The sequence below is a fragment of the Pseudozyma hubeiensis genome (genome assembly GCF_000403515.1).
Source record: "Pseudozyma hubeiensis SY62 DNA, scaffold: PHS32, whole genome shotgun sequence".
Lineage (NCBI taxonomy): Eukaryota > Fungi > Basidiomycota > Ustilaginomycetes > Ustilaginales > Ustilaginaceae > Pseudozyma > Pseudozyma hubeiensis.
Genome location: NW_012133814.1, coordinates 515,703 through 538,726, shown reverse-complemented (window position 1 = coordinate 538,726; position 23,024 = coordinate 515,703). Strand labels below are relative to the sequence as shown.

Genomic DNA, 23,024 nt, shown 5'->3' with positions numbered 1-23,024 from the left:
ACGCCGATGACGGTGGAAGAAATTCCGTCACCATCGGACCATGCAGCGATGTTCGCTTTGTTTCATCTCTCAGCTGTACGGTGCTGTCTCCCCAGAGACCCTGAAGGACCCGTATCCGTCATTCTTACGGTACAGTCCGCCCCGATGCCGGGATGGCTTGCATCCCTCGCATCCCTCGCATTTCTCTGTTGCTGCCCTTCCATCCTCGTCATCGGTTGAACGGTCCTGGGATTGGGCCGCAGATGTTGGCGATGTCGACGCCTCTGCCGAGGTAATGTATGCACAGCGGCTTTTGCTCTTCTGACTGCAATTCTTCTGAAGAGATGCTATGCCTCGAGCGACAAGGCATGTCGGGACTTGACGCAGCCGGTTCAACGCAAACGAAACGATGAGCGGCATCTGCGGGATAGGCATGCGCTGATGACGAGCTAAGAGGCCCAAATCCATCAAGAAGGACTAGGCAGAGTATCCCTGATGAGCGCATAGGAGAATATCCGAAGCCAAGTGGCACTCTCCCGCTGAAAAAGACCTATCTGCTCCCAGCATGATGCGTTGCAATGCTTTCCCGGACTCTGGGCTGAGATGACGAGATTCTCGGCGCGACGGAGGCAATCCAGTGACGAGTCAGTCGACGCAAGATTCCGTACCTAAGGGGCAAGGCATGCGAACAGTCCGAGGCGGACGCATGGGCACCATTGATGCTCAGCACCGTTCCGATCTCCAGACGCAGCGAAATGAGCAAACAAAGATCAATCTTGAGAGAAAAAAGCGAAGAAAGCGGCGTAACCGTCTCATGCCTAAACAACACATGAAACCAAAAAAGGAATAGGAAATAAGTTAAAGAAAATACGGAAAGGACAAGTCAAGCTGAGTGACGGGAACTTTTTGTGTATCTCACTCAGGGTCCCGCTGTGGGCCTCAGCACAGCGGCGCGGCAGTGTTGCCGTAGACTTCGATCCCCAGCGACAGCTCTCTCTGTCAGCTAGTTGTAGCAAACAGGAGTTGGGCCTCTTGGCGAGGCGGGCTGGCGCCCTGATTGTGTTTGAAAGTCACCGAACGGATTGCTACGCCCTGTCCTGCCTTGGCCGCCTTGGCATGCCAGTCACAGTCGCACCCTGTGATGCGCCAGGAGACACAGGAGCTGCCTTCTGGCTCAGTCTTGCGGGTTGTCTCCGGCGAGTGTCAACGCGAACTCGAGGTTTGTGGTTCTGCGGTGCCAGAGAGTCAACTTTTTGTGGTACAAGGCTTGCCGAGGACAGGGTCACCAACTTGCACGGTCGAGTGGAAGCGCTCTACATCCTGGCACAGTGTGCTTTGCTGTACGCCTCTCTTCACTAGCCGTGGCGTACACAGAGAAGTTGGCTCGTCCCTCCACCGCCCTCCTCACTTACCCTTCCACGACCACAACGCCTTTTCCTCAACCGTCCTCCGGCAGACCTTCGTGTACACTGCTCAAGGTTGAACGTCACCCATCACCGATTCCGAGTCTCAAGACCCTAGTCTGCTTGTCGACCATCAGCATTTCCACTCGGCAGCGCCGATCTTTTCATATCGCAGCAACGCTGCTGCAATCGCACAGTCGCTTCATCGCCTCTTCATGTCAAAGGTCTTGATTGCCACCATAGCCTGATCAACCCACGACTACAGTGCCTTAGCTCATCCGACTGGCGTCACATACAGCAGTAGCCTTCACGCCATTGGCCGCGAAAACGAGCCTTCGTCAGCAATTTGAAGCTTCTCCGTTCCTCGACAATCCGCGCCACATTCTTCTATCCGCCTGGACCACTAGCAGCCTTCTTTCTGGCCATCGTCCGGGCAGGCATACACTCGTCAGCAACCTCATAAGCATCATACACCCGACTAGAGACCGGCGTTGTGCACTCTACCTTTTCTCACACACTCTCAACAATCTCTTTCATCGATTCGAGCATTCATCCAAGGCAGATAGCTTGGTTTCCGGACGTAGCCCCTTCCAGCACACATGTGTACAGCGTAAATCATCCTGCACCTAAACGCCTTCCGCGTCCACGCCATAACATTGCCCAACATGCACACTCTTCCTGCGGCAAGGCTCGTTGGTCACGACTTCCTCGGCAACCATATTGGCGAATTGCTCTTCCGACAACCTGCCAGCAAGCCTCCAGCCACGGTCAAAGGCTCATCCAGCGGAAGTACCGTATGTCCATCTGACAGCAAGACTGTGAGGCGCGAGTCGATCGTATCACAGCACTCTGCCTTGGTTGCACCAAGCTCTCGCACGCACGCGGATGGGCACGATGCTCCACCCAGTCTCGACTCGCTCTTTGGCATCGGCGCCAAGGGCTCCTCCGCTTGTCCCACGGATCGTGTTGCGTCCCCTATACACAGCAGCGAGGGTTCCGGGTCGGAGCCAGGCTCGGTAGAGAGTCGATCAGGTAGTGCAGATGCAGACCTCAACCTTCATCTAAGTCAACTTTCTCTTTCGCACAAAAAGATGACAGCGGGCAGCGGCCCCACATCACCACGCATGAGCTTCGTGACCAGTTTTGGTGCAAAGAATCGTAGCTCGGGCAGCAGACGGGGTACATCCGAGGCCAGCTCCGCCAGCTACTTTGGTGTCAGCAGTCCTCATAGCTCGGCTAGCATGTCGCCAATGGAGCAGCCGGGCTCGATCACCTGGAACATTCCCTTTCGCGAACAACATCATTCCTTCGCCAACGCTATCGAGCACAACGCATGGCTCGATCGCAATCCTTCCCGGCAGAGTCAGTCTTCTGACGCCGTCTCTTCGCAGCCTTCGCAGCCCTTGACATCTCAACAACGCGACCAAAACGCAAAGTCGGCCAAGTCAATCGCCTCGACCGGCGCTGCCACCATCAACGCAAAGAGTCAATCCTTCTCCGAGGCCAGTCAGCCTGTTCGACAGCGTTTCACTCGTGCTGCCACCGAATCGACCCTGGAGCTGATCATTCAGAGGCAGCAGCCTCTCGGCTCACTAGGTGAGGTGCCAGCGCCTTCCGCAGTTGGCCTGGCTCCATCCAAGAGCTTTGGTGCGACCACATCTGGCCTGCTCGGTCATCGTAGAAAGCCTTCGCTGGTGCCAAAAGAAGGTGACGAGCGAACCTTCTGTTTCGTCGACAACGGTCTCAGCGAGGTCGAGTCGAACGGATCCCTCGCTGAAGATCCACTGCATTCGAGCACGCCGTTGGCATCGGTTCCTGAGCGCTGTGCGTCGCAGTCGTCCGTGAAGTCATCGCCACGTTCGTCGTACAGAGAGGTGGTCGAGGTGCAATATAGTGCTCACCAACGCGCCACCTCTGCCGGCGACGGTCTTTCGCGATGTGCATCGACGCTCTCCAAACAGTCCATGGCAATCTCGAAGCCCGGTACTGCAGAGACGTCCCCCGAGCATGCCAAGTCGGCAAGCCCAGGGACCCCCTCAGCCCGCTCAACTTCGGCCAATCAGAGTTCGGCGCAGGCCCCTGCGTTCGTCCTCAAGTCTTCTTTGCCCGCTACGCAGCATGGCTCATCCAGACCCAAGCGAAGGCTCCGAATCCAGCCCAATACGCAGTCTAGGCAAAGTCTGCTGGAAAAGACCATGGAGCAGCAGCGTCAAGCAAGCGATGCGGCCATCGCCTCCAACGCCAATGGTGTACCGACCGCTGAGGTGCAGCGTCCAGCACCGACCGCCAGGGTTAGCGAGAGCAAGCCGATGTCGACACACAATGATACGGGCGACATCAAAGAGCGTTATGATCCGATCGCGCACGATGCTGAGCAGCGTGTCTTTCGTATCCAAACGGCGACGCCTCCTGCTGATGCATCTGCTTTTCCTTTCATCATGTCGGGTGAAGATCGCAGCAAAACGAAATTGCCTGCCAGCCACGCACGCACCAGCGATTGGGCGCGTGAACAGAACTTGCTAACTGATTCGTCGCTGTCCTTTGGCCAAGCAGCTGTTGATCTCGAATCTTCGTGCACCTCGTCGCTCACGCCTGAAGCGTCCACCATGGCGTCAGCGGCCGGGCCTCAATCTTTGTCGCGTCACGATACGGCCGGTAACAGCTCGACATCGTCTGGGTCGGAAAGCTTGATGGATGCACCCGACTTGCTCAGCCCAGCCGGAACGGAATTGTCGACACCTGAGCTCGAGTCTCCTCCGGAAGAGGCAATGTTGGACTCCAAATATGGCCTCTCCAAACCGGCACCTCAACGACGCGCTTCTCCGCTATCTGCCTAGCGCTGGACGCAAAACCTCTCCCACCTTACTTGGTCTATATCTCGTCTCTCTTTCTCTTTGTCTCTCTTTCTTGGGTCTTCTCTCGCGTCTTTCTCTCTTTGGGTCCTCATGTCATGGGAATGAGCATTATACACGCATTTGTCCTTCTTCCTCTCAGCAATTCTCTTTTCGTCAAATCGCAGCTGGTTCAAAAACAAGGGTCATTCCGATTGCGTTTCGTTCAAACAAAACCACATTTCATGTTGGATGGAGGCAAATAAGTTACCCTGTCGAAACAAGAGCGTGACGTTTGCGTTGTCGCGGTGTGAATGTGAAAAAGAGTGGATGACTATCGATCGATCGCTCCATGCGGGGCGTGGGCATTGGGATGTCGAGTCTGGAAGAGTGCGATCCTTCTCAGAGGCTGTCACAACAACCAAATTGCATGGCTAGCACCTTGCGCCTCACCCCCTTCCAGCTCGGGCAACCTCGTACTGGCCTTCACCGCAAACTTTTCCCTGCCAAAATCGAAGGCTACGACGTCCATCCACCCGTCCTCATCGTCCGTCAGCACCATATGGTCGACGCCCTGCTCGATCAGGTGTGCGGACAACTCGATCGCATTCGCCTTGCCTCCGCTGGTCCTCGTCACGAACCGATCCACTTCGGTCAGCTCCACGCCGAGCCTGCCGTCCTCGGCAGCGGTGATGGCGAGACGGTAGGCGATGAGCAGACCTCTGGTTTCGGTGGTCTTGCCGCGGGTGGTGGCGTAGAGGTAGTCGAGGTTGGAGGAGAAGCGCAGCGTGTCGCCTCTCCAATCGCCTCTTTTGCGGGCTTGGGTGGGTGTGAGCATATCTGCTTCCCCCGCATGGCGGATCTCACCGGTGAGCGGCGAGGAGGAGGAGGAGGAGGAGGAGGAGGGGATCTGATAGGCGTCAACGTAGTTCGAGTGTTCCGTGACGGTGAAGATGAGGTTCTCGTGCGGGTGGGGGATGACGTGTCTCGGACCATCACCTTTTCTCTTCGACTCGACGGTGTACAGGTGTTGCAGCGAAGGAAATTGATATGCCTGGATCGCGTTCGCCCCTAGATCCGCAACGAATGCCACCTGCTCTCCATTCGAGGAAGAGGAACAGTCGAAGCTGTGTGCACCGTACCGGAGCGCTTTGCGCGACTTGTCCGCCGTCTTCAGCTCCGTCTCACCGCCCGGTAGGAAGATCATCTCGTGGAGTCGCGTTTCGATCAACCCCGTTTCCGGGTGCAGAGCGTGCAGCTCGCCCGTAGGTCCACCAGCAGACCCGAGGTAGCGCGCAATCCCGGGAGTGGATCCAAACCCAGGCGAAGTGAAGGTCGAGTAAGGCGGTGGTTGAACGTGCACATAACTTCCCGTAGCTGTGATCTGCTTTCGATTGCCGAAGGAGAGGTTGTAGTCGGTGGGGGAGACGTGCCAAGACGAAAGGGTGGAAGGGGTGGCCCACGTCGTAGCGTAGACGGTCTGTTGGTGAGTGGAGGATAGACCGAGGGAGAGGTACTGGTGCGGTCCTTCGGCGGTTATGGTGTGGGTGATGGAGAGGGACGGGTCGAGGGTGTCGTAGGTCAGGACAAAGAGGTTGGGAGAGTTGAACGTTCCGGTGACTATGTGGTGTTTGCGAGGACAAGTTGGCGAGAGAGAGGACGACGGCGTGAGGGAGAAGGGGGTCGTGGAGGAGGCGGCGCAGAGTGTGCTCGGATCGTGATGGGCAAAGTCGGTTGGAGGCTGCAGAATTGAGATGGAGGTAGATAGAAAGATTCAATGTCAGCAGACTGTACCTCATCACAGCATGAATAGGAGTGAAACCGCATCAGATTCGCCCTTTCGTCCAGCGACATTATACTACACAGCATGCAGCGAGTCTAGAGACTTTCCCCCCTCAATACTCGTCATCGTCATCATCTTCGCCTAATTCCATCTCTTCCAGATCATCCTCCAGATCCTCTTCGGTCTGCACCTCCCACCCATCCTCCTCCTCCTCATCGTCCTCCTCATCTTCGTCCTCATCTTCGTCATCGTCATCCTCCTCGTCCTCCTGCTGCTGAAGCTCATCACTGTCGACAAAACGCACACTCACAATGCCGCTGGCAAACGTATACCCTACCAGACCCACCAAGGCGGAACAGATCCATAGCGCGCGACCCAGTCGCAGCTTGCGATCTTCTGGCGACGCTGACGGGCTTGGCTTTTTCCTCTGCTGACCGGCTCCCGCGGTGGAACGGTACGACGTCGATGTAGGGGTTGAACCGGAAGTGGTGGCTGGAAAAGAGTCGGCGGTGAAACTTGCCTTGTCTGAAGAAGAGGTGGCTGTGAAAGGCCAGATGTACGAAAGGAGTCCTGACGTTGATGTTGAGGTTGAGGATGACTGGAGAACGGGTGGTGTGGAGAGAACTTCTGACGGTGAAGCCCAGGTAGTTGCGTTTTCGGGGAAAAGGTGCTGCTTCGTGCTGGTGAGGTAGTCTTGCAGTCGCGGATAGGATGTCTTGATCAACCTTGGCAGGGTATCTATCGGTAGGTCGGGAGAAGCAAACACCAGTGGTGCTAGGTATCCAAACACGTGTGCATCCAGACTACCCACTCCGCTCACTCCCAACACCTTACTACCAATGGCAGCGTCAACAACGTCCAACACCTCCCTCCATTTCGTCACTAGTTTGCTGCGTTCAAACTCGTCGTGCACAGCCTGTTTCGCTGTCTGACCTAGACCCTTCTTTCGAGCAGGGACGATTCCTGCTCGAGCTGCGAGTTCGTCCGACTCCCCTGACTTGGTGCTGGCTTCTTTCCCACCCATACCCCACAGACCGACGGCGGTGAGGCGCGTTTCCACCACGTTCCGCAGTCGGGATGGGATCGACGGCTGGAAACGCATAGGTAACGAAGCCAGTTTTGCCAATGACGAAGCGGACGCCTGGGTACCACCATCGGAAGAGTATGCTGGTGCCGTGACGGCGCGAAAGTTGGAAGGGAGGCTGAACAGCGAATGCAGGGTGAGATCAAGCAGATGGTCGTCGACTAGGGCGTGCAAAGCTATTTGCTTGGCTGCAAGCTCTTCATCCGATGCGAGCGCAGAATCGAGCCCAGCTGCAACGCAGAACGCGCGGATAGCTTCGACATTGTCGATAAGTTCGACTGTGTGGCTGTTGCCGTCGAGCACTTGCAGCAAGGGGACGCGGGAGAGGGACGTCGATGCCGACGCAAGCTGGAGCTGCACATGGGCATTGTCGGCAAACGTGGAGCGGAGGAGGGAGGCAGCGTAAAGCGATGTTGAGTCGAGCGTAGGGAGTGATGGTGATGTGCCCCAGACGTGAAGTCGAAGCGTCCTATGACCGTCGATCGGTGCGCCAGACGAGGTCGATGGGCCCGCTGACATGGTTGCGTTGGTGCACAGTGTTGACGAGGATGATGAGTCTCGCGGTGATGGTGTACTGGAAGGAACTAAGAATCGTCACCTTAGCGGCGTAACCGGCTCGCTGATTCGTTGGATCGGCTGCTTTCCGACACCTTTTGTCCCGTTGATTGAAGCTGAGCACAGCGTTGTGCTTGGTGTGACATGGAAGGATGCGCTCGGAAGTGTCGGAAGGTACAAACGAGCTCAGGCTAGGTCGCCAAATCAAATGGAAAAATGTATTTCCCTTTTTCCACAAAGGCAACCGTGCGGGGGGATTCCGGCTCGACTTTTTGCTGTGTGGATCGGATCGGCTGAACCCGCTTCGTATCACACCCGATGTACGTCAAGTCGCTCCTCAAGACCTCTTTCGGTGTCGTATTCTCGGATGCTATGATGGTTGTTGATTATGCGGTACTAGTACAAAACCTATGCTCTACAGTGTTTGCGCCTCGTTCTGATCATCGTAAACGGTATCGACAGAATCGATCACTGCACTACCCAGACACCAATCCCCTCGCCACAACCCCAGCACTTGACCTGGTGCAACAGCCAGGACTGGCTCGGCAAACTCGACCACATACCCTGCCTGCCCGTTCTGAGTCTTCCTCACTGTACACTCGGTCTCGACTTGTCGATGTCGAACTTGAGCCAGCAAAGTGACACTTCCCCGCCCACCCTGCTGGAGCTCTGGTGGAGGCTCCCTCCAGATCCACTCGACGTCTTTTACGTGCAGTCGTCTACACAGTAACATCGGATGATCCTTACCCTGAACCACAACGATCCTTTTATTCGGAATGTCCTTCTTCGCTACGTAGTACTTGGACGTTGCGCCTCGGATGCGTGCTCCCTGACCCACCGTCAAGGTGTGTAGGCCGCGATGCGTTGCTACCACACGACCCGTTTCGTCGACCATCTCTCCTGGAGCCGAAGTGATGTAGCCGTTCAGAAAAGAAGAAAAGCCTTGAGTGTTGGATACTGCTTTGCCACCGTCTGATCCCCGTGTGCCGATAAAGCAGATGCCCATAGACTCTCTTCTTTCCGCCGTGGGTAGCGAGTACTTTTTCGCCAAGTCTCGCACTTCGCTTTTGAGCAAGTGCGCGAGTGGGAAATGCGCATGTGCCAGCTTTTCCTCCGCGACCAAGGAAAGGTAGTACGTCTGATCCTTTGTCCTGTCCTTTGCTCGCATCAGCATCGGTCTCGCCCGTTCAGGCTGTTCGTGCCAAGCTACGTGAGCGTAGTGACCGGTCGCCAACCAGCTCTTCCTCCCACCCTCCACCTGACCCGCGGTGGGAATGAGTCGATCCATGAGCGCTCCAAACTTGATCTCTCGATTACAGCTCACATCCGGATTCGGTGTCGTACCTTGCCTCCAATCGTCCAGCGCTGGCTCGAACACTTGCGTCCAGTACTCTTTGCTTAGATCGATCATGCTGACGGGAATGTTGCCGAGGTGTCGACAGACGGATTGGACGTCTTGCCAGTCGCGTTGCCATGTGCAGCCAGAGGCGCCACCGGACCCGGGTTCCATGTTGCCGGTTTCGTCGAGCTCGTTCCAGTTGCGCATAAAGACTGCTTCCAGGTCATAGTCGGCTTGGGATAGAAGGAGTGCGGTGACGGATGAATCGACGCCACCGGAGAGTGCGACTACGACTCGATCGCCCTTCTTCGGTCCGTGCGGTGATGGTGGTATGGCAGCGGTTACCGTGCTCATACATCGACGGCCGAGCGGATATGAGTATGGGCTGACATGGAAGACAGCTGAGTTGACACCTCTGGTGGATCTGCTCTTGCCAGTGGTGGTTGGTCTTCGAGAAGATGAAGCGGTAAGACTCGTCGTCAGCGAAGCGGAAGCCGCCCCAAAGCTGGGCAGCCGAGCGCGCATCCCGACCGCGTTCCAAGCCACCATGACTCTCATGATATGAGGCGACTTATATCGCGACCATGCTTCCGTCTGACTTCCAATAGCGAGCCGTCGATAGGTGATGGTGGATTGGTGGCGAGTGCTTTCAGGGAAAAAGAAGAACAAAAAAAAATCTGGACCCCATCCTCCACTTTCCCTTGTGCCTGCTGCCGAAGCCAAAAAAGACAAAAGCATAGCCGCGGATCTTCCGAACAGCTCAACGCGATCTTCGAATGATTGGTCGACGAGGAGCATCATCTCAATCAGTCGCTACGCCCAGTCATTGCTCAACTCGGATACGAGCGGGTATATAGCATTGGCATTCCGCAACAATCACAACGCGCTCCTCTACAGCTGAGACACTGACCACGGCTATACCTTCCGAAACACGCGCTTCTTAGACTTGATCTGTCGGCTAGTCTCGAAATCGTCCTCTTCGCTATCCTCCGCATCGCTGTCCTGTGCCAACATCGAGCGATGCGGTACCATCTGCTCCGTCGTCCTACCTAACACGCTTCCCAATCTGCCTTCTGCGCGTTGATCATCCTTTGGCCTGTGCAATTGAGGCGTCCCATAGCTCGTATCCGACATCTGCGTAAACGTCGTCAGATCCCCCGCATTCGCCTTCTTGGTCTTCCTGCACTGTGCGAAGAACAGATGCACGTCTCTCTGACAAATATTCTCGAGCGAGTACGTGTTCCCCGCCGGTACCTGGAAGATCCCCTCTGGCCCGACGATGAAACTCTTCCTGTGCACCGTCGCCCTAAGGGCTCCTTGCAAGACGCAAAACACAAAGCTGTTGTCCTTGCTCGGTTTCGTCGGCTTTCGTGCTCCAGGCGGCAGGTGCAACACACCCGTAGCCATAAGCCCACCGCAATTGAAGAACTTCTCGAAACGAAACTCTTGGTTGGCAACTGTCACGGGTCGATGCGTCGCCTTTGTTCGTACGACCGACATTTCGACTTCGGCCTCCTCTTCGTCGTCGATCACTTTACCAGTTTCGACGGTCCTGTCGTCCCACCCGTCTTCGACGTGGATCGTGTCGGCGGTGGGATCGAGATGCGACCATTCATCTTCCGAGACAGGCGTTTGCGAGGTCAGACGTGGTGTGCGCTCTTCGCTCTTGCGATCGACCTTGCGACGTGCAGCGTTACGCGACCGTGTTGTGCCCGAGAAAGTGCCTTCGCCAGGTGCGCGCGGTACGCGAATTACTTCCTTGATGTCCAGCACGGGTACACGCTTGCGCATGTGCATCATGGAAGGATCCTCTTCAAACTCGTCCTCTCCCCGACGCTGCGAGCCGCGAAGATCGTCCGGAGTCGTTCCGATTGGCAGACTGGGACGACCGTATCGAATGCGTTCGCCACGCCAGTATTCGAGCGGTGCGAAGCGTTGCCGTGTGCTTCGGCGCACGCCGTTCTCGTCAAAGACGGTAGCCTCGCGAGGTTGAGACCGCACCTTCTCCACCACTTCCCCTGCTGCTCGTTTCGACTTGGCCGCTTTCGCTGGTCGCCCAACTCCGTTGCTCGCACCCTTCGATTTCTGTAACGGACGATGTGATGCATCGCGTTCTTCAGGCTGTGGATTCTTCGGCGGTCTCCCTCTTTTGCGCTTCGGTGGCTGTGCAGCCGCGGGAGGAGGTGGCGGCGATAGGGATTGCTCGGGATAGAAGGCTGATTCTGGCTCGTCGTAATAGAGCCCGAAGGCAGGTTCTGGATCTGGCTCTGGCTCCACAGCACGACTCTTTGGCGGCCGTCCAGGTTTGCGCTTAGGCGACGCTGCTGCTTTCCCGTGTGACTTCGTCGGTCGATTTGGTGATCTCGGCTGCACTGCAGAAGCTGTTGGGTTTGCCCGAATCGGCGAGGGCTTCACCGGAACGATCTCTTCCTCGCTCATAGCAGCCTGGTCATCCTCGTCATCGTACGCCGACTCGAGTCGTTGTTGGATACTGGCGAGGATCCGGTCGTCCTCTGAGTCCGAGAGCTCCACCCTGCGTGCGTTGACCGGTTCTTTGCCCTTTCCCTTTGCTTTCGGTGATGATGTCGCTCCGCCTTTCCGCGCGGACAAGCCACGCTTTGGTGTTGGAGGCGCACGCAAGACGCGATCGTGCTCATCTTCGTCCTCCCCGCCCATAGCTACGAGGTCAAAGCTTCTCGAACCGGTTGACAGATTCGGCAGGTCAAGATCATCGTCGTCGTCGGCTAGTGTGATGTTCCCACGCACTCGTCCTCCGCGAGATGGAGAGCTACTCGACCCCGCGGCTGTTGAATCTCTGATTGAACGCAGCATCGATCTCGGCGAAGGTGCCGAACTGTTTTGAATATCCATCATACTGCTACTCGATGCAACTTGACGATTGCGGCCGTTGGCACCGCCATGTGCAGGTCGTCGACTGAAGCGCGTCTCGTCGAAAGAGTCGTAGTCATCCTCATCTTCCGCTCCATCGTCGTCGGGCTGTTGTTGCTTCTGGATGTCGAGGGCGGCCTGACTCGCCTTGTAGAAGGCTTCGAGATCCTCGAAACCATCTTGATCTCGCGCGACGGCGGAAAGCCGTAGACCGGTTCGTGATCCTACACCGGCTTCGTGGAACCGGCGCGAGGCTTGTGATGTCATTCAAGCGGCTGTAGTTGTGCAGGGTTGGGCACGATATTGAAGTGCTTGCCCTTGTATGTCCTGTGTTGGCCGGAGACGAGGAGGGGATCGCAGTTGCACCGTGCTGGAGGCGGGTCGTCTGGTCGCTGATTTCGAGGTCGCAAGCCTGTTGCGTGCGCTCAGCCTGTGGTGGAATGAGATCGTATGTGCCTGAAAGAACTGGTCCGAATGTTTGTGCCCATCCTGGACGATCGGAGTCGACTTTTGAGAGGGGGATGGAAGATGAGAATCACTAAGTTGGAGCATACACCGAGAATTTGGCTGCTGCAGCCGTGTTGTTTGCATTTACCCTGCAATCGGTTCGCAGGTTCAAGCCGACGCGCCTCAAATCCGTCATCCCAACGCGTTCAGGGTCCAGGTTATGATTTTTCTGTGGCACTAGCGATGTGCGATCTTGCTCTGTTGACAAAACTTAACCAAAAAAATGCAGCCAGCCTCGCAGCTTCATCTCGTTCGTTGGCATTGGTCTTCCCCGCATGGTCTGCATAAGTCAGGATTCGAAGTGTTTCTCTCCAGCCTTGGCATGTATCGAACCGGGTTCCCTCATAGCTCAAAGTAGAATGCAGCAAATAGAGCCGCAGTGTGTGAGTCTTGTTGCTTCGTGGTGCTTTTCTAACTTAGTTTGGGACAGGCCCTGTCGATAGTGGTGGGTAAGGTGCAGGAATACGTGATTGAGAGACTATTCTATGTACGAGGATCGTAGGGACTTGATCAAGCTGAGTCGAGAGATGCGGGTGGGCGGTGTTCTCGAGAGCAGCCCTGATAGCGCACCTCATCTTCGTGCCAGTGGCTGCCGTCGAACTACGGGTCGTTTGGTGGGACTCTCGCTGTTACGGCTTTCCCAGGAGGCTTTGCGACGTCGACCGGCGCCAAAGGTGTCCTCGGCGCCGCGGATGCGAGCCCTATCGAAGCTATCCACCTCAATGTCCTCAGTGTGATCGCCGTGATCGCCAGCCGTCTTTGCTGCATTCTCGTCGTCATCAGCCGTGCCGGATCGGACAGGCGGCTGTTGCTGTTGACCGAGCATCTTGAGCAGCTTAGTCCGCTCTCGCATGGCGGCGGGATCGTCGTACACGATACGGACACTGGCGTCGAAGCTCTGACCGATCTGGGTGGTTTGAAGTAGGCCGATATCCTTGTCCATGCCAAGTGAGTATCCCTGAGCTGCAGCCTCGGCAGCGCGTTGGGCATCGAGTCGCGCCTGTGCCTCGAGCACCTTTTCCGGTGCCAGCATCCCTTCCGTTCCATCCTCACTGCGCTTGGGTTCATCATCGGAGCGCTGCTTGCGAGCACGCGGCGGCAAGCGATTCTTTTTGCGAGTGGCCGACGCCAGTGTACGGCGGTTGAGGAGCTCGATGACCTTGTCTGCTGACGCCATCTGGTCCTGTCCCTTTTCGAGGGCTTCGAATTGCTTTGGTTCGGCTTGATCGGTTTTCTCGGCTGCTCTGCGCACTTCGCCGACCTCATCATCTTCTTCTGCCTCCTCGCCCTCGAACAGAGTCTGGCTCGACGGCGCTGGAAGGCTCTGATCGCCCAAACCATCATGTGCGACATTGCCACTGAGAGTGACATCGGCATCAAAATCTACATCCTCCAGAAGCAGACCCACACCGCCATCCTCCACGCCCTCTGGGGCTGGATCGATCCCTTCCGACTGGCCTCTTGCATATCGCGCGTCTCTGTCGCCACCCACATGATCGACGTGGATGACTTCGCTGCGCCTCGCCGCGTCAGCCGAAATGGAACGATGCCATGGCTTGGCTGCCGCAATGACTTCCGACTGGGTCTGTTGACTCGGCTGTGGACCCTGAGATCCCGCTCTGTGCTGCAGGGCAGATTGCGATGCTTGCGAAAGGAAGTTGCCGCTGGCAGACCCATCGGAACTGGACAGTATCGTTAGGAGCGACTTGGAGGGATCCATCGAAGACGGGAACAGGCCTTCATCCACTCGGATCTTTTGCTCGATGCACTTGTCGAGCCAAGTAGGGTGGACGAGAAAAGCACCAGAATCCAATTCCTTTGCTTCGCGGGGTAGGCCAGCGCCTTTGTGGATGAGGTGCGTCGTGGATCCATCAGCCTGTGTCTGCCAGCACGCTCCGAGCTGCAAAACTTTGCGTTCCAGCAATACGCTTTGTGAGGCCATCGCCTTGGTTCTGGACACGGTACAGCCTGCCAAGGGCAGATCAGGCTCAGCCTTGACGATATCATCGCGGCTTGCGTGACGCTCGCTGACGGATGTGCTGTTGCTACTGCTCGAAGCCAAACTTGACGAAGATTGCTCGATCGCAACAGAGGAAGGCGGTGGGGTGAGAAGGCCGGTCTGCCTTGCTTTGATGATGAACTCCAGTCCAACGACGGGAACGCCGCAGCTGCGGGCGCGTTGAGCTCGCTTCCCTTCAAAGCTTTCTTGCGTAGCGCAGACTACGTGCGTCAAGGATTCTCCTTTGGACTGCTTGACAATACGACCTCCGATCTGTGCGACGAGCTTCTGGGCGTGGTAGAGCTCTGGGGAATTGGGATCGAAGCCGAGCATGAGTAGCCTCAGCTTGTGGCCTTCGGGCAGCGGCAGGGGAACCAGAGCGGGTAAGGCGGCAAAATAGTCGTTCGGCTCGACGAGAAACTCGTGATGAAGGCAGTACTCGATCCAGAAGTGCAGCACTGGGACCGTTCCAGCCTCCACGAGCGGCTTGAGCGAGACAGCAGATGCTTTCGGATCTACGACGACATAGTCGGGCAAGGCGGATGACTCGAGACGGACGACAGTGGCACCGTTGTCTCGTAGCACTTGCTCGAGCACCTTTTTGCGGTGAGCGTCGTCCAACCGAATGCTGAAGCTCTTGCCGTGGAAGCAAGCTAGGCCGCCGCTGCTCCTAGTGTCCTGAGTGCCGCTGTTCTGGCTCGAATGTGGCAAGGTTACGAGCGTGGTGATGTTGCTGGACGTATTCTTCCGCATATTGAGTGGAGTGATTGCGGAAGCGGATGGAGCAGGTGAGAAGCTGGATGCACGGGAGATGCGCAGAAGACTGTTGCGATGCGGCTTGTGTGGAGTCGAGATGGAGGCGAAAGCGGAAGCAGGAGCGGAAGGCTGAGCAGACGTAGACGGGCAAGGGTCGGAAGGTGCTGTATGAGATGCGCGAGCACTTTCTGTATTCGCTGATGCAGAGACGGTCTGGTTGTGTCTGAGTTGAGAGAGGATGTTATCGAAGGATTTCTCGGCCGCAGCTGCCGCTTTCTGTCTTGACCCCAGAGTAATGGGTTGCTCGTCGTCATCGTCTTGTACATCGCCATCTTGATCGTCGTGTGAGCCGCGCCTCAACGGGTCGGCTTCAGCAAGTGCCAGTTTGGAGCGGCTTGAGGCGACAAATGGACTTTGAAACGGAAGCGCAACAGGTGCTTCCTGACGCACGAAGGGCGAGGGGATCTTGAAGAGTGCTTTCTCGACAAGCGCATCCCGCTCGTTCTGGTCTGGCATCTTTGCAAAGATCGAGTAGGTTGCCTCACTAAGGCATCCTTCAGCCTTTTGGCAGTCGGTAAGCCATTCGGGACGCACTACCAAGATGCGAGACGCGGCTTGCTCTCGTGTGCCGTTGCGGCCATGCCGGGATCGATCGAGAAAGTGAAGGAGGTGGTGGACGCTGCTGGATGCGTTGGGGTCCGCAGTAGCCGAGACGAGATGCGTGATGGTGCCATCGAAGCGCAGCTCGTCTGATACGGTGGCGCCCATCTCACGTGCGAGGGCAACACAGTTGCGCCGGTCGGCGCCGGTCAAGGCAGAGAAGCAGACGGTGGTGTTGCTTAAGGCGGGTAAACGATGCTGGTGCTCCAGCTGCTCGGCATCTACGTCGTCACCGGCGAGCCATGCTTGACGGACATCAAGGATCCAGTTTGGGCTGATGATGTGCATGCCAAGCTGGAGCGCAAAGCGATACTTTTCGGAACCCGGACGGTCTGCGATGAGATGAGTGACATCCTCAGTGAGGTTCCCTTCGACTCTGGCACCGAGCTCGCGGGCATACTGCGTGAGAGTGGCCTTGACCTCGCTAAGCCCTGTGATGGAGATTATGGCACCTTTGAGCGGTCGTGCTGAAGTGCCGATGAAGTCAGCGTCGAGGTGTGCGCCATGATCGTGACCGTCGTCCCTCATCCGTCGGAAGTGAGCGGCATCCTCGAGGTCATCCTGCAGCTCATCCTGCAAGCGAGATCGTTTGGTGGAAGAGGAGGAAGATGATGCTGGATCATCCAAGCCCCTCTGAGCAGGACGAAGCTTTACGTTGGGGATTTTGGTGGACCTATGGGCCCTAGCTAACCTGTTCATGTCGAGGTAGCGATCTTGTCGGCTCGGACTCGCATTTGAGACGTAATAGTGGACTCTGAATAGACGATCGGGAGCGCGGAATAATGCTGAAGGTAAGTATGATGTGAGACGTCCAAACCCGCTGCTGTGGCTACAGTGCTCGTCCAAAGAGCGTCGTCTAGCATCAAATATCGAGCCGGTCGTAGAGGAAAAGTAGAGAAGCTAGGAAAAGAGCAATGATAGAGGATACGTGATATGCGTTTGCTGCTGCTGATGCTGAGGGGTAAGAATAGATGCAATGATGCTAATGCTGGTATATGTCAGTAGCCGCAAGTGGCCTAGACGAAGGAAGATGGTGGTTGCGGTTCGGTTGAAGCTCGAGCGTCAGTGTGTGCATGTGCGTGTTGGTCTTTGCATCGACCTATCCGTCCAAAAAGTCACAAAACACGCAGACCCGTAAAGTAGGGCCGCGACTCAAGAGCCGACGCGTTCCTGACCAAATCACGCAACACACACCGTTCGCTGCTTTCTCGACAGCAGTTCCAGTCAATGGTCGGACGACATGGAGGCACTCGCCCTCTCTTGCCACCACAGTGTATCTCTGTGTGTCTCGAGAGGGTCTTTTGGACAGAAAGGGCCATCTTGCACACAGCATTGCTTGCAGGTTCTGACCGTCCCAGCGTGAAGAAAAATAAATGTTAAGGTTGCAGTTGTGTGGCGATCTAATTCCTTGGCTCCAGCCTGCAGCTTGCCCGCTCTGCCACGCCATTTCCTTCGACGTTGGCAACACATAGAGGCGTGGCGGCTGTGCGTCTGCGGGTTGCGCGGGTGATATCTTTTCAAGGGTTCAATCCGAAAAATGCAACGAGTGCAACGAGCCAGCTCAGCAGTCAAATATCACTCAGCCGCATGTCCGCAACCCTGACAGCCGCCCAGACACACAGTCATTTCAGCTTTCAGCGTGACTCCACACTGCAGCAAGTTATCACACGAACCAACACAGACTGTCCATTCGGCATTTGGCCAAAAGTCATCCCTTGTCCTCGTCCTCTCACCCCCATCCCCAGCCGCTCTCAATCTCGCTGCTTCTCTCAACACTTATAATCGATCTCACACTTGATCACGGTTCATCTCACCGCGTCACCACGAGCTCAAAGTCAAACAGGCAGCATCGTCCGTTACCCGCAATTGCCTATCAACAATTCGCGATAAAGAACGACCTTGTCCTCGTCTCGCATATTCTCCCTCTTCTCGTTCAGCCTGGCAGAGAGCACACACAGCTTTGAGCTCTCCTTCGATCTCCCTCGATTGCCATGCAGTCATTCAAGATCGAATGGGCTGGCGGCTCCCAGCCTGCTCAGCCAGCTTCCTCGGATGATGCCGACCTCACTTCGCCCGCCAACCTTCGCAAGCTGGTGCTCAATTATCTCTTGCACCATTGCTACACCGAGACCGCCACTGCATTCGCAAAGGATGGGATCATCGGCGATCTGTACGGCGGCGAGTCATCCATGCTTCCCATCTCGGCTGATGATGTAGGCGCGAGCTCCACTGGTGCACGACCAGCTGTCTCGTCCGCTTCAGCTTCAGGTTCGAGAAGCTCCGCTGCCACTATCGAATCGTCTGTCCGAACACCCACTGCGAGCAACGGTGGCGCACGCCAGGCTCATCCGCTATCGGCGCCTCCGCTCTCCCGCGACGACTCGAGCATGGAGATCGAGGTGGAAAACCTGCTTCCCACGTCGTCGGAACACGCCGACGCTTCTGCATCGCATCATCGCGAGCACAGCAATGGCCTCACCCACTCGAATGGTCACTCTGCTCAAGCGAGGAACGGTGCAGGGGCGCAAACCCAGGTGCACGACGACGATGAGGATCTCGAAGACGCAGAGCTTGCCGCGTCCGAGTTCGACGAGGTGCAAGAAGACTTTGACATCGACGTCAGTCCCGACCTCACTGCCGAAGATCTTCGAGGCGTCCGCGCACGCAAACAAATCAAAGACTACATCATCTCGGGGCAGATCCGACAAGCCATGGACATGATCAACGAGCACTTTCCCACGGTTCTCAACAGCGCTGCAGCCGCCGCCGCCGCCGCCGCTAGTGGCAGCTCGAACGGCTCCAAGTCGACGCGCAGCAAGACGGGTAGCAGCGCCGGCAGCGCCGGCGACAAAATGTTCCCGGCCAACCCGACGTCGATGGAGCCCGACCATTTGCTACTCAACTTGCAGATTCAGGTGTTCATCGAAGCGATCCGATCGGCCTCTTCCGCACAGCTCGCTCCTTCTTCCACGGCGCAGCTGAGCGCCTCCAACGGCGGCCTACCATCCCTCGCGACCACCACACCCGGCATCGCTGCCTCGGCCATCTCACGCGCAGCATCACCAGCACCGTCCACATCCTCCTCCAACGGTTCTGCCACCTCTGCCACCGGAACCAACGCTGCACTCAACCCTGCGCTCCACTCTGCCCTCGCCTACGCACAGGGACTCTACGCATCAGCACAGAAACTGCCGAGCTTCTGGCGTGCCATGTACCTCAAGGAGCTCGAGCAGGTCACGGCACTGCTCGCGTACACCGATGTGGAGCATTCACCCGTACGTCGGTTCCTGCATCGTTCGAGGAAGGTGGCGTTGGCGGAGCAGGTGAACTCTGCGATCCTGTTGAGGTGTGGGAAGCCGAGTCAGCCGTTGATCGAGGTGGCGGTGAGACAGACGACGCTGTTGTGGGATTATTTGCAGGCGGAGGAGGTGCAGGTTCCGATCGGTCATCCGGTGTGGGGGTTGGTTCAGGGAGGGAATGGTGGGGTGTATGAGGGGACGGGGGCGGGGAAGAAGGGGACGAAGAGGTTGCCGGATTGGAAGTTCAGGAGCTTCTTGCAGGAGAGGTAGATCGTGTTTCCAAGATAGACCAATGTATAGTAAAAGAGGTTGTTGTGGCAATGAGAATTTCACGAGAGGTGCAAACAACTCACACGCAGGATGGGGAAAAGAACGTTATTAACTGTGTGTATTGAATGCAAAAGATGCAACGTCCTCTCCATCACTCCTGCATCTCTTCATCGTCACTATCATCCTCATCGTCGTCCTCGACCCTAACGACGCCATCGCCTCTGCTTGGTTCCGAACCATCGAGATCTACCTTCTCGTCTCCCTTGAGGAGTTTCAACCTATCTGCGAAAGTTTTGCGGACAGCGGGGTTGCTCAGGGCGTTGAAGACTTGAAGCTGACCTGCGCTTCCGGCGGCAGCTAGGGTGAGGGGATCGTTGGGGCTGAATTTGGCAGCGAAGATTTTCCCGAGACCGAGATCGCGTGATAGCACGAGGTTGATCGACTCGGGTGTGAGAGTGGTAGGAGAGGAGGAGGAGAGGTTCCAGAGTTTGACGGAGCGGTCGGAGGAAGCGGTGAGGATGCAATTGGGGATGTGCGGAGAGACATCGATCGAGGTACAGGCGGTATCGTGTGCCTGGAGCGTCCAGAGCGGCGAGCTGGGGGAGCGCATGTCGAAGGATTGCACAAGACCGGATTCGAGCGAGCAGAGGAAGCTCGATGTATCGGCGGACCAACCGTTCCAGACGACGCTTTCGACGTCACTCGAGATGCTGACGATGGAGGCCGTGTCGGGTGTACGTGTGTCGAACACGCGGATGGTCTTATCGTACGATCCAGTCAGCAGCACCGCTGGGTTGGCGGAGGTTGACGCGCCACCCGCTGCTTTACACTGCCAAGCGACGGATTGCACCTTGTCCGTGTGCGAGGCGAAGGATCGGAAGGCAGTACTGTCCTCACTGGTGTGCGGTCGAGACAGATCCCAGAGCTTGACGGTGCAGTCCGCGGAAGCGGACGCAAGCAGGTTGCGTGCAACGGGATTCCACGAGAGACCTAGAACCGCATCGACGTGGTACGCGTCGTTGGCGACTCGAGCTTTGGACTGCTTGCGCTTCTTCTTGCCCGTCCCCAGTGGAGCGTTGAGCTGATCCGTTTCCGTCTTTCGGCCTAGAATGGCGTCAGGATACATGCCGTCGACAACGTCCATGCTCCACACTTCGATCTCGGGATCCATGGTTCCGACGGCGATGTAGTTGCCCAGCTCTCCGGCCGGTTTGGAAGCGTTCTGGTCCGCCGAGGAGCGTGCGGGTGCGTAGTCGAGCCATTCGAGGCAGAGCGGGAACGAGGGAAGCATGAGATCGTGATGTACGTAAAGGTTGGCACCGCTGGCAGCGTAGATGTGCGCTTCGAGCTGGGATACGTCGTCTTCGGTCTTTGCGGTGATGATAAAGTTGTCGGTAGGGTAGACCTCGAGTTCCTCACGTTCCTCCTCGTCGTCCTTCTCGGCATCGTCCTGTACTGTCACGTACGGGTCGTCCTCGTTGCTCTGGTAGACGGCGAGACCTCGAATGTTGCTGAATGCTCCCGCGGTAGCTTCAGCGCTGGCATCGTCATCGTACTCGTCGAGGTTGTAGCGAGACAGATCATCGGGATCCTCCTTGGTCTGCTTGGAAGCATCCTCTGCCATGGGTGCATCGCCATCCTGATCCATCTTTTCGTCGTCTTGGTCGTCGTCCTGCCACTCATCGTCATCATCGTCGTTGCCAGTGTTGGGCGCAAAGGGATCCTTGCCGCGTGCGATATCGCGCTGGGCACGTTCGAGCTGCGCCTTTGCATCCTCGAATTGGACGTTGGCCATCTGGGAGACGCGTTGCATCTCGCTGTCGTCGAGGACATATTTCTTGGGATGCGGGAGGCTCTTGCCCCTCGCGATCCATTGAAGTGCACTGATCATCTTGCGGGGGCAATGCTGCACCGTATGTGCGAGAAGTATGTGGATGATGAGGGGGATGAAGTGTACAGCATCGAGCTTTCAAGAAGAACCGAAACACAAGAAACGAGAAAAAAAATCACGCTTTGGAATTATTGTGGAGCAAAACGCCGTGCAGCGTAAAATTTCCATACATGCAGGGTTTTCAGACATAGAAAAATTGGCTTACATAAGCGACTTGTTAGGCTTGCAAGGCAAATTTTACTGGCAAAAAAGGGTTCGAGAAAAGCGAAATTCTTCTCAACTTTCTCCACTCTCTCCAACATTCTTTGGTTCACTACCATCTCAGCACTTGGTTCTTCTCGTTCTCAGCATCGAACATCGAGTGTACAGGAGTCAGCACTCGAACAGACGCACCAGTCCTTCCCACCTCGCTGCCACACAATGATCAGGGTCGCCAAACCCAAGAACGCTCGTTCCAAACGAGCCCTCGAAAAGCGTCAGGCTCGCGAATACGAAGCGGCCAAAACAGCCATCTTCGTCAGAGGCCCTCACTCGTCTGCAAAGCTCAACATCGCCCTCACCGAACTCGCTTTGCTCAAGAAACCAGATGTCATCGCATTCAACAAGAAGAACGAAGCGTTGCCGTTCGAAGATACCTCGTCGTTCGAGTTTTGGAGTAGCAAGAACGATGCCTCGCTGTTCATGTTTGGAAACTCGCAGAAGAAGCGACCGGACAACTTGACGTGGATTCGAATGTTCGATGGTACCGTATTGGATATGTTGGAGATGGGTGTGGTGGAGGCAAAGAGTATGAACGACTTCAAAGGCGTGGCTAGGCCGGGGGTGGGGATGAGACCGTTGTTTCATTTCAGTGGGCCTCAGTTTACGACGCCGACGGATGCGAGCACGAGTATGATCGCAGGTGCCGAGGGAGGAGAGCATGATGAGACGGGAGCGTATCAGCAGTTCAAGAGCATGTTGTTGGACTTCTACCGGGGTGAAGAGTTGAAGACGAACCAGATCGCCTTGAGTGGATTGCAACATGTGATCTGCGTCACTGCCGCTCCCACCCAGTCGACCGCGAACGGAAAGCAGTCCACATCGACCGATGGCGCAGGCGACACCCTCGCAGACCTCTACAAAGCAGCAGGTTTGACACCCAACGGCACCGCCATGACCTCCTCCACCTCGTCCGTCGTCACCTCCCCACCCAACACCCTCATCCACTTCCGCGTCTACACCATCCAACTCCTCGCCAGCGGCTCCAAAACCCCCCGCGTCGAATTGCAAGAATGCGGTCCCTCCTTCGACTTCCAACTCCGAAGGCGGAAACCCGCCAGCATCGATATGCTCAACCAGGCACTCCGAAGACCCAAGACCCAGGCCGAGAAGAACAGACAGGGCAAGGAGGGCGCAAAGAAGAACATCGAGACCGACGATATGGGCGATACCGTCGGTAGGATCCACGTCGGTAAGCAGGATCTCAACGGTCTGCAGACTAGGAAGATGAAGGGTCTCAAAAAGCATTTGGATCCCACGGCGAGCAGCGGCGACGAGGACGATGAGGAGATGGCAGAGTTTGACGGAGACGAGGATGATGACGAAGAGCTGGAGATGGAGGATATGACCATGTACAGTGATGACGACGACGAGGAGGACGACGAAGAATAGGGTTGTCTATGCAATCTCACGCTGTAAACCCTCCTTGCGTCTCTCTCAATGTACTTTTGTCCGCATTCAATTCGATCATCCATTCGCACAGCCAAGCGGAAACCCACTCGAATCGGTCATTCTGAACGT

The 23,024-nt window shown here is 56.5% G+C and overlaps 10 protein-coding genes across 10 annotated transcripts; 3 read left to right on the top strand and 7 right to left on the bottom strand.

The window, feature by feature from the left end:
• Window positions 1-69: 69 nt before the first annotated feature.
• Window positions 70-414, bottom strand: PHSY_003193 (hypothetical protein; the record flags this gene model as incomplete). Its single annotated transcript, XM_012333814.1, has 1 exon — window positions 70-414. One exon carries the CDS (start codon window positions 412-414, stop codon window positions 70-72), a length of 345 nt encoding a protein of 114 aa, XP_012189204.1.
• Window positions 415-2,047: 1,633 nt separating this feature from the next.
• PHSY_003192 (hypothetical protein) lies at window positions 2,048-4,219 on the top strand (the record flags this gene model as incomplete). Its single annotated transcript, XM_012333813.1, has 1 exon — window positions 2,048-4,219. One exon carries the CDS (start codon window positions 2,048-2,050, stop codon window positions 4,217-4,219), a length of 2,172 nt encoding a protein of 723 aa, XP_012189203.1.
• Window positions 4,220-4,625: 406 nt separating this feature from the next.
• Window positions 4,626-5,420, bottom strand: PHSY_003191 (hypothetical protein; the record flags this gene model as incomplete). Its single annotated transcript, XM_012333812.1, has 1 exon — window positions 4,626-5,420. One exon carries the CDS (start codon window positions 5,418-5,420, stop codon window positions 4,626-4,628), a length of 795 nt encoding a protein of 264 aa, XP_012189202.1.
• Window positions 5,421-6,108: 688 nt separating this feature from the next.
• Window positions 6,109-7,599, bottom strand: PHSY_003190 (mitochondrial import receptor subunit; the record flags this gene model as incomplete). The annotated part of the gene is made up of 1 exon (XM_012333811.1): window positions 6,109-7,599. One exon carries the CDS (start codon window positions 7,597-7,599, stop codon window positions 6,109-6,111), a length of 1,491 nt encoding a protein of 496 aa, XP_012189201.1.
• A 451-nt stretch (window positions 7,600-8,050) lies between these two features.
• On the bottom strand, window positions 8,051-9,499 carry PHSY_003189 (hypothetical protein; the record flags this gene model as incomplete). The annotated part of the gene is made up of 1 exon (XM_012333810.1): window positions 8,051-9,499. The coding sequence occupies one exon, from the start codon at window positions 9,497-9,499 to the stop codon at window positions 8,051-8,053; it is 1,449 nt and encodes a 482-aa protein (XP_012189200.1).
• Window positions 9,500-9,889: 390 nt separating this feature from the next.
• PHSY_003188 (hypothetical protein) lies at window positions 9,890-12,130 on the bottom strand (the record flags this gene model as incomplete). The annotated part of the gene is made up of 1 exon (XM_012333809.1): window positions 9,890-12,130. One exon carries the CDS (start codon window positions 12,128-12,130, stop codon window positions 9,890-9,892), a length of 2,241 nt encoding a protein of 746 aa, XP_012189199.1.
• An 811-nt stretch (window positions 12,131-12,941) lies between these two features.
• PHSY_003187 (hypothetical protein) lies at window positions 12,942-16,484 on the bottom strand (the record flags this gene model as incomplete). Its single annotated transcript, XM_012333808.1, has 1 exon — window positions 12,942-16,484. One exon carries the CDS (start codon window positions 16,482-16,484, stop codon window positions 12,942-12,944), a length of 3,543 nt encoding a protein of 1,180 aa, XP_012189198.1.
• A 1,292-nt stretch (window positions 16,485-17,776) lies between these two features.
• PHSY_003186 (LisH motif-containing protein) lies at window positions 17,777-19,354 on the top strand (the record flags this gene model as incomplete). The annotated part of the gene is made up of 1 exon (XM_012333807.1): window positions 17,777-19,354. One exon carries the CDS (start codon window positions 17,777-17,779, stop codon window positions 19,352-19,354), a length of 1,578 nt encoding a protein of 525 aa, XP_012189197.1.
• A 151-nt stretch (window positions 19,355-19,505) lies between these two features.
• Window positions 19,506-21,245, bottom strand: PHSY_003185 (hypothetical protein; the record flags this gene model as incomplete). The annotated part of the gene is made up of 1 exon (XM_012333806.1): window positions 19,506-21,245. The coding sequence occupies one exon, from the start codon at window positions 21,243-21,245 to the stop codon at window positions 19,506-19,508; it is 1,740 nt and encodes a 579-aa protein (XP_012189196.1).
• A 420-nt stretch (window positions 21,246-21,665) lies between these two features.
• On the top strand, window positions 21,666-22,895 carry PHSY_003184 (likely nucleolar ribosomal biogenesis factor; the record flags this gene model as incomplete). The annotated part of the gene is made up of 1 exon (XM_012333805.1): window positions 21,666-22,895. One exon carries the CDS (start codon window positions 21,666-21,668, stop codon window positions 22,893-22,895), a length of 1,230 nt encoding a protein of 409 aa, XP_012189195.1.
• Between the last annotated feature and the right edge of the window lie 129 nt (window positions 22,896-23,024).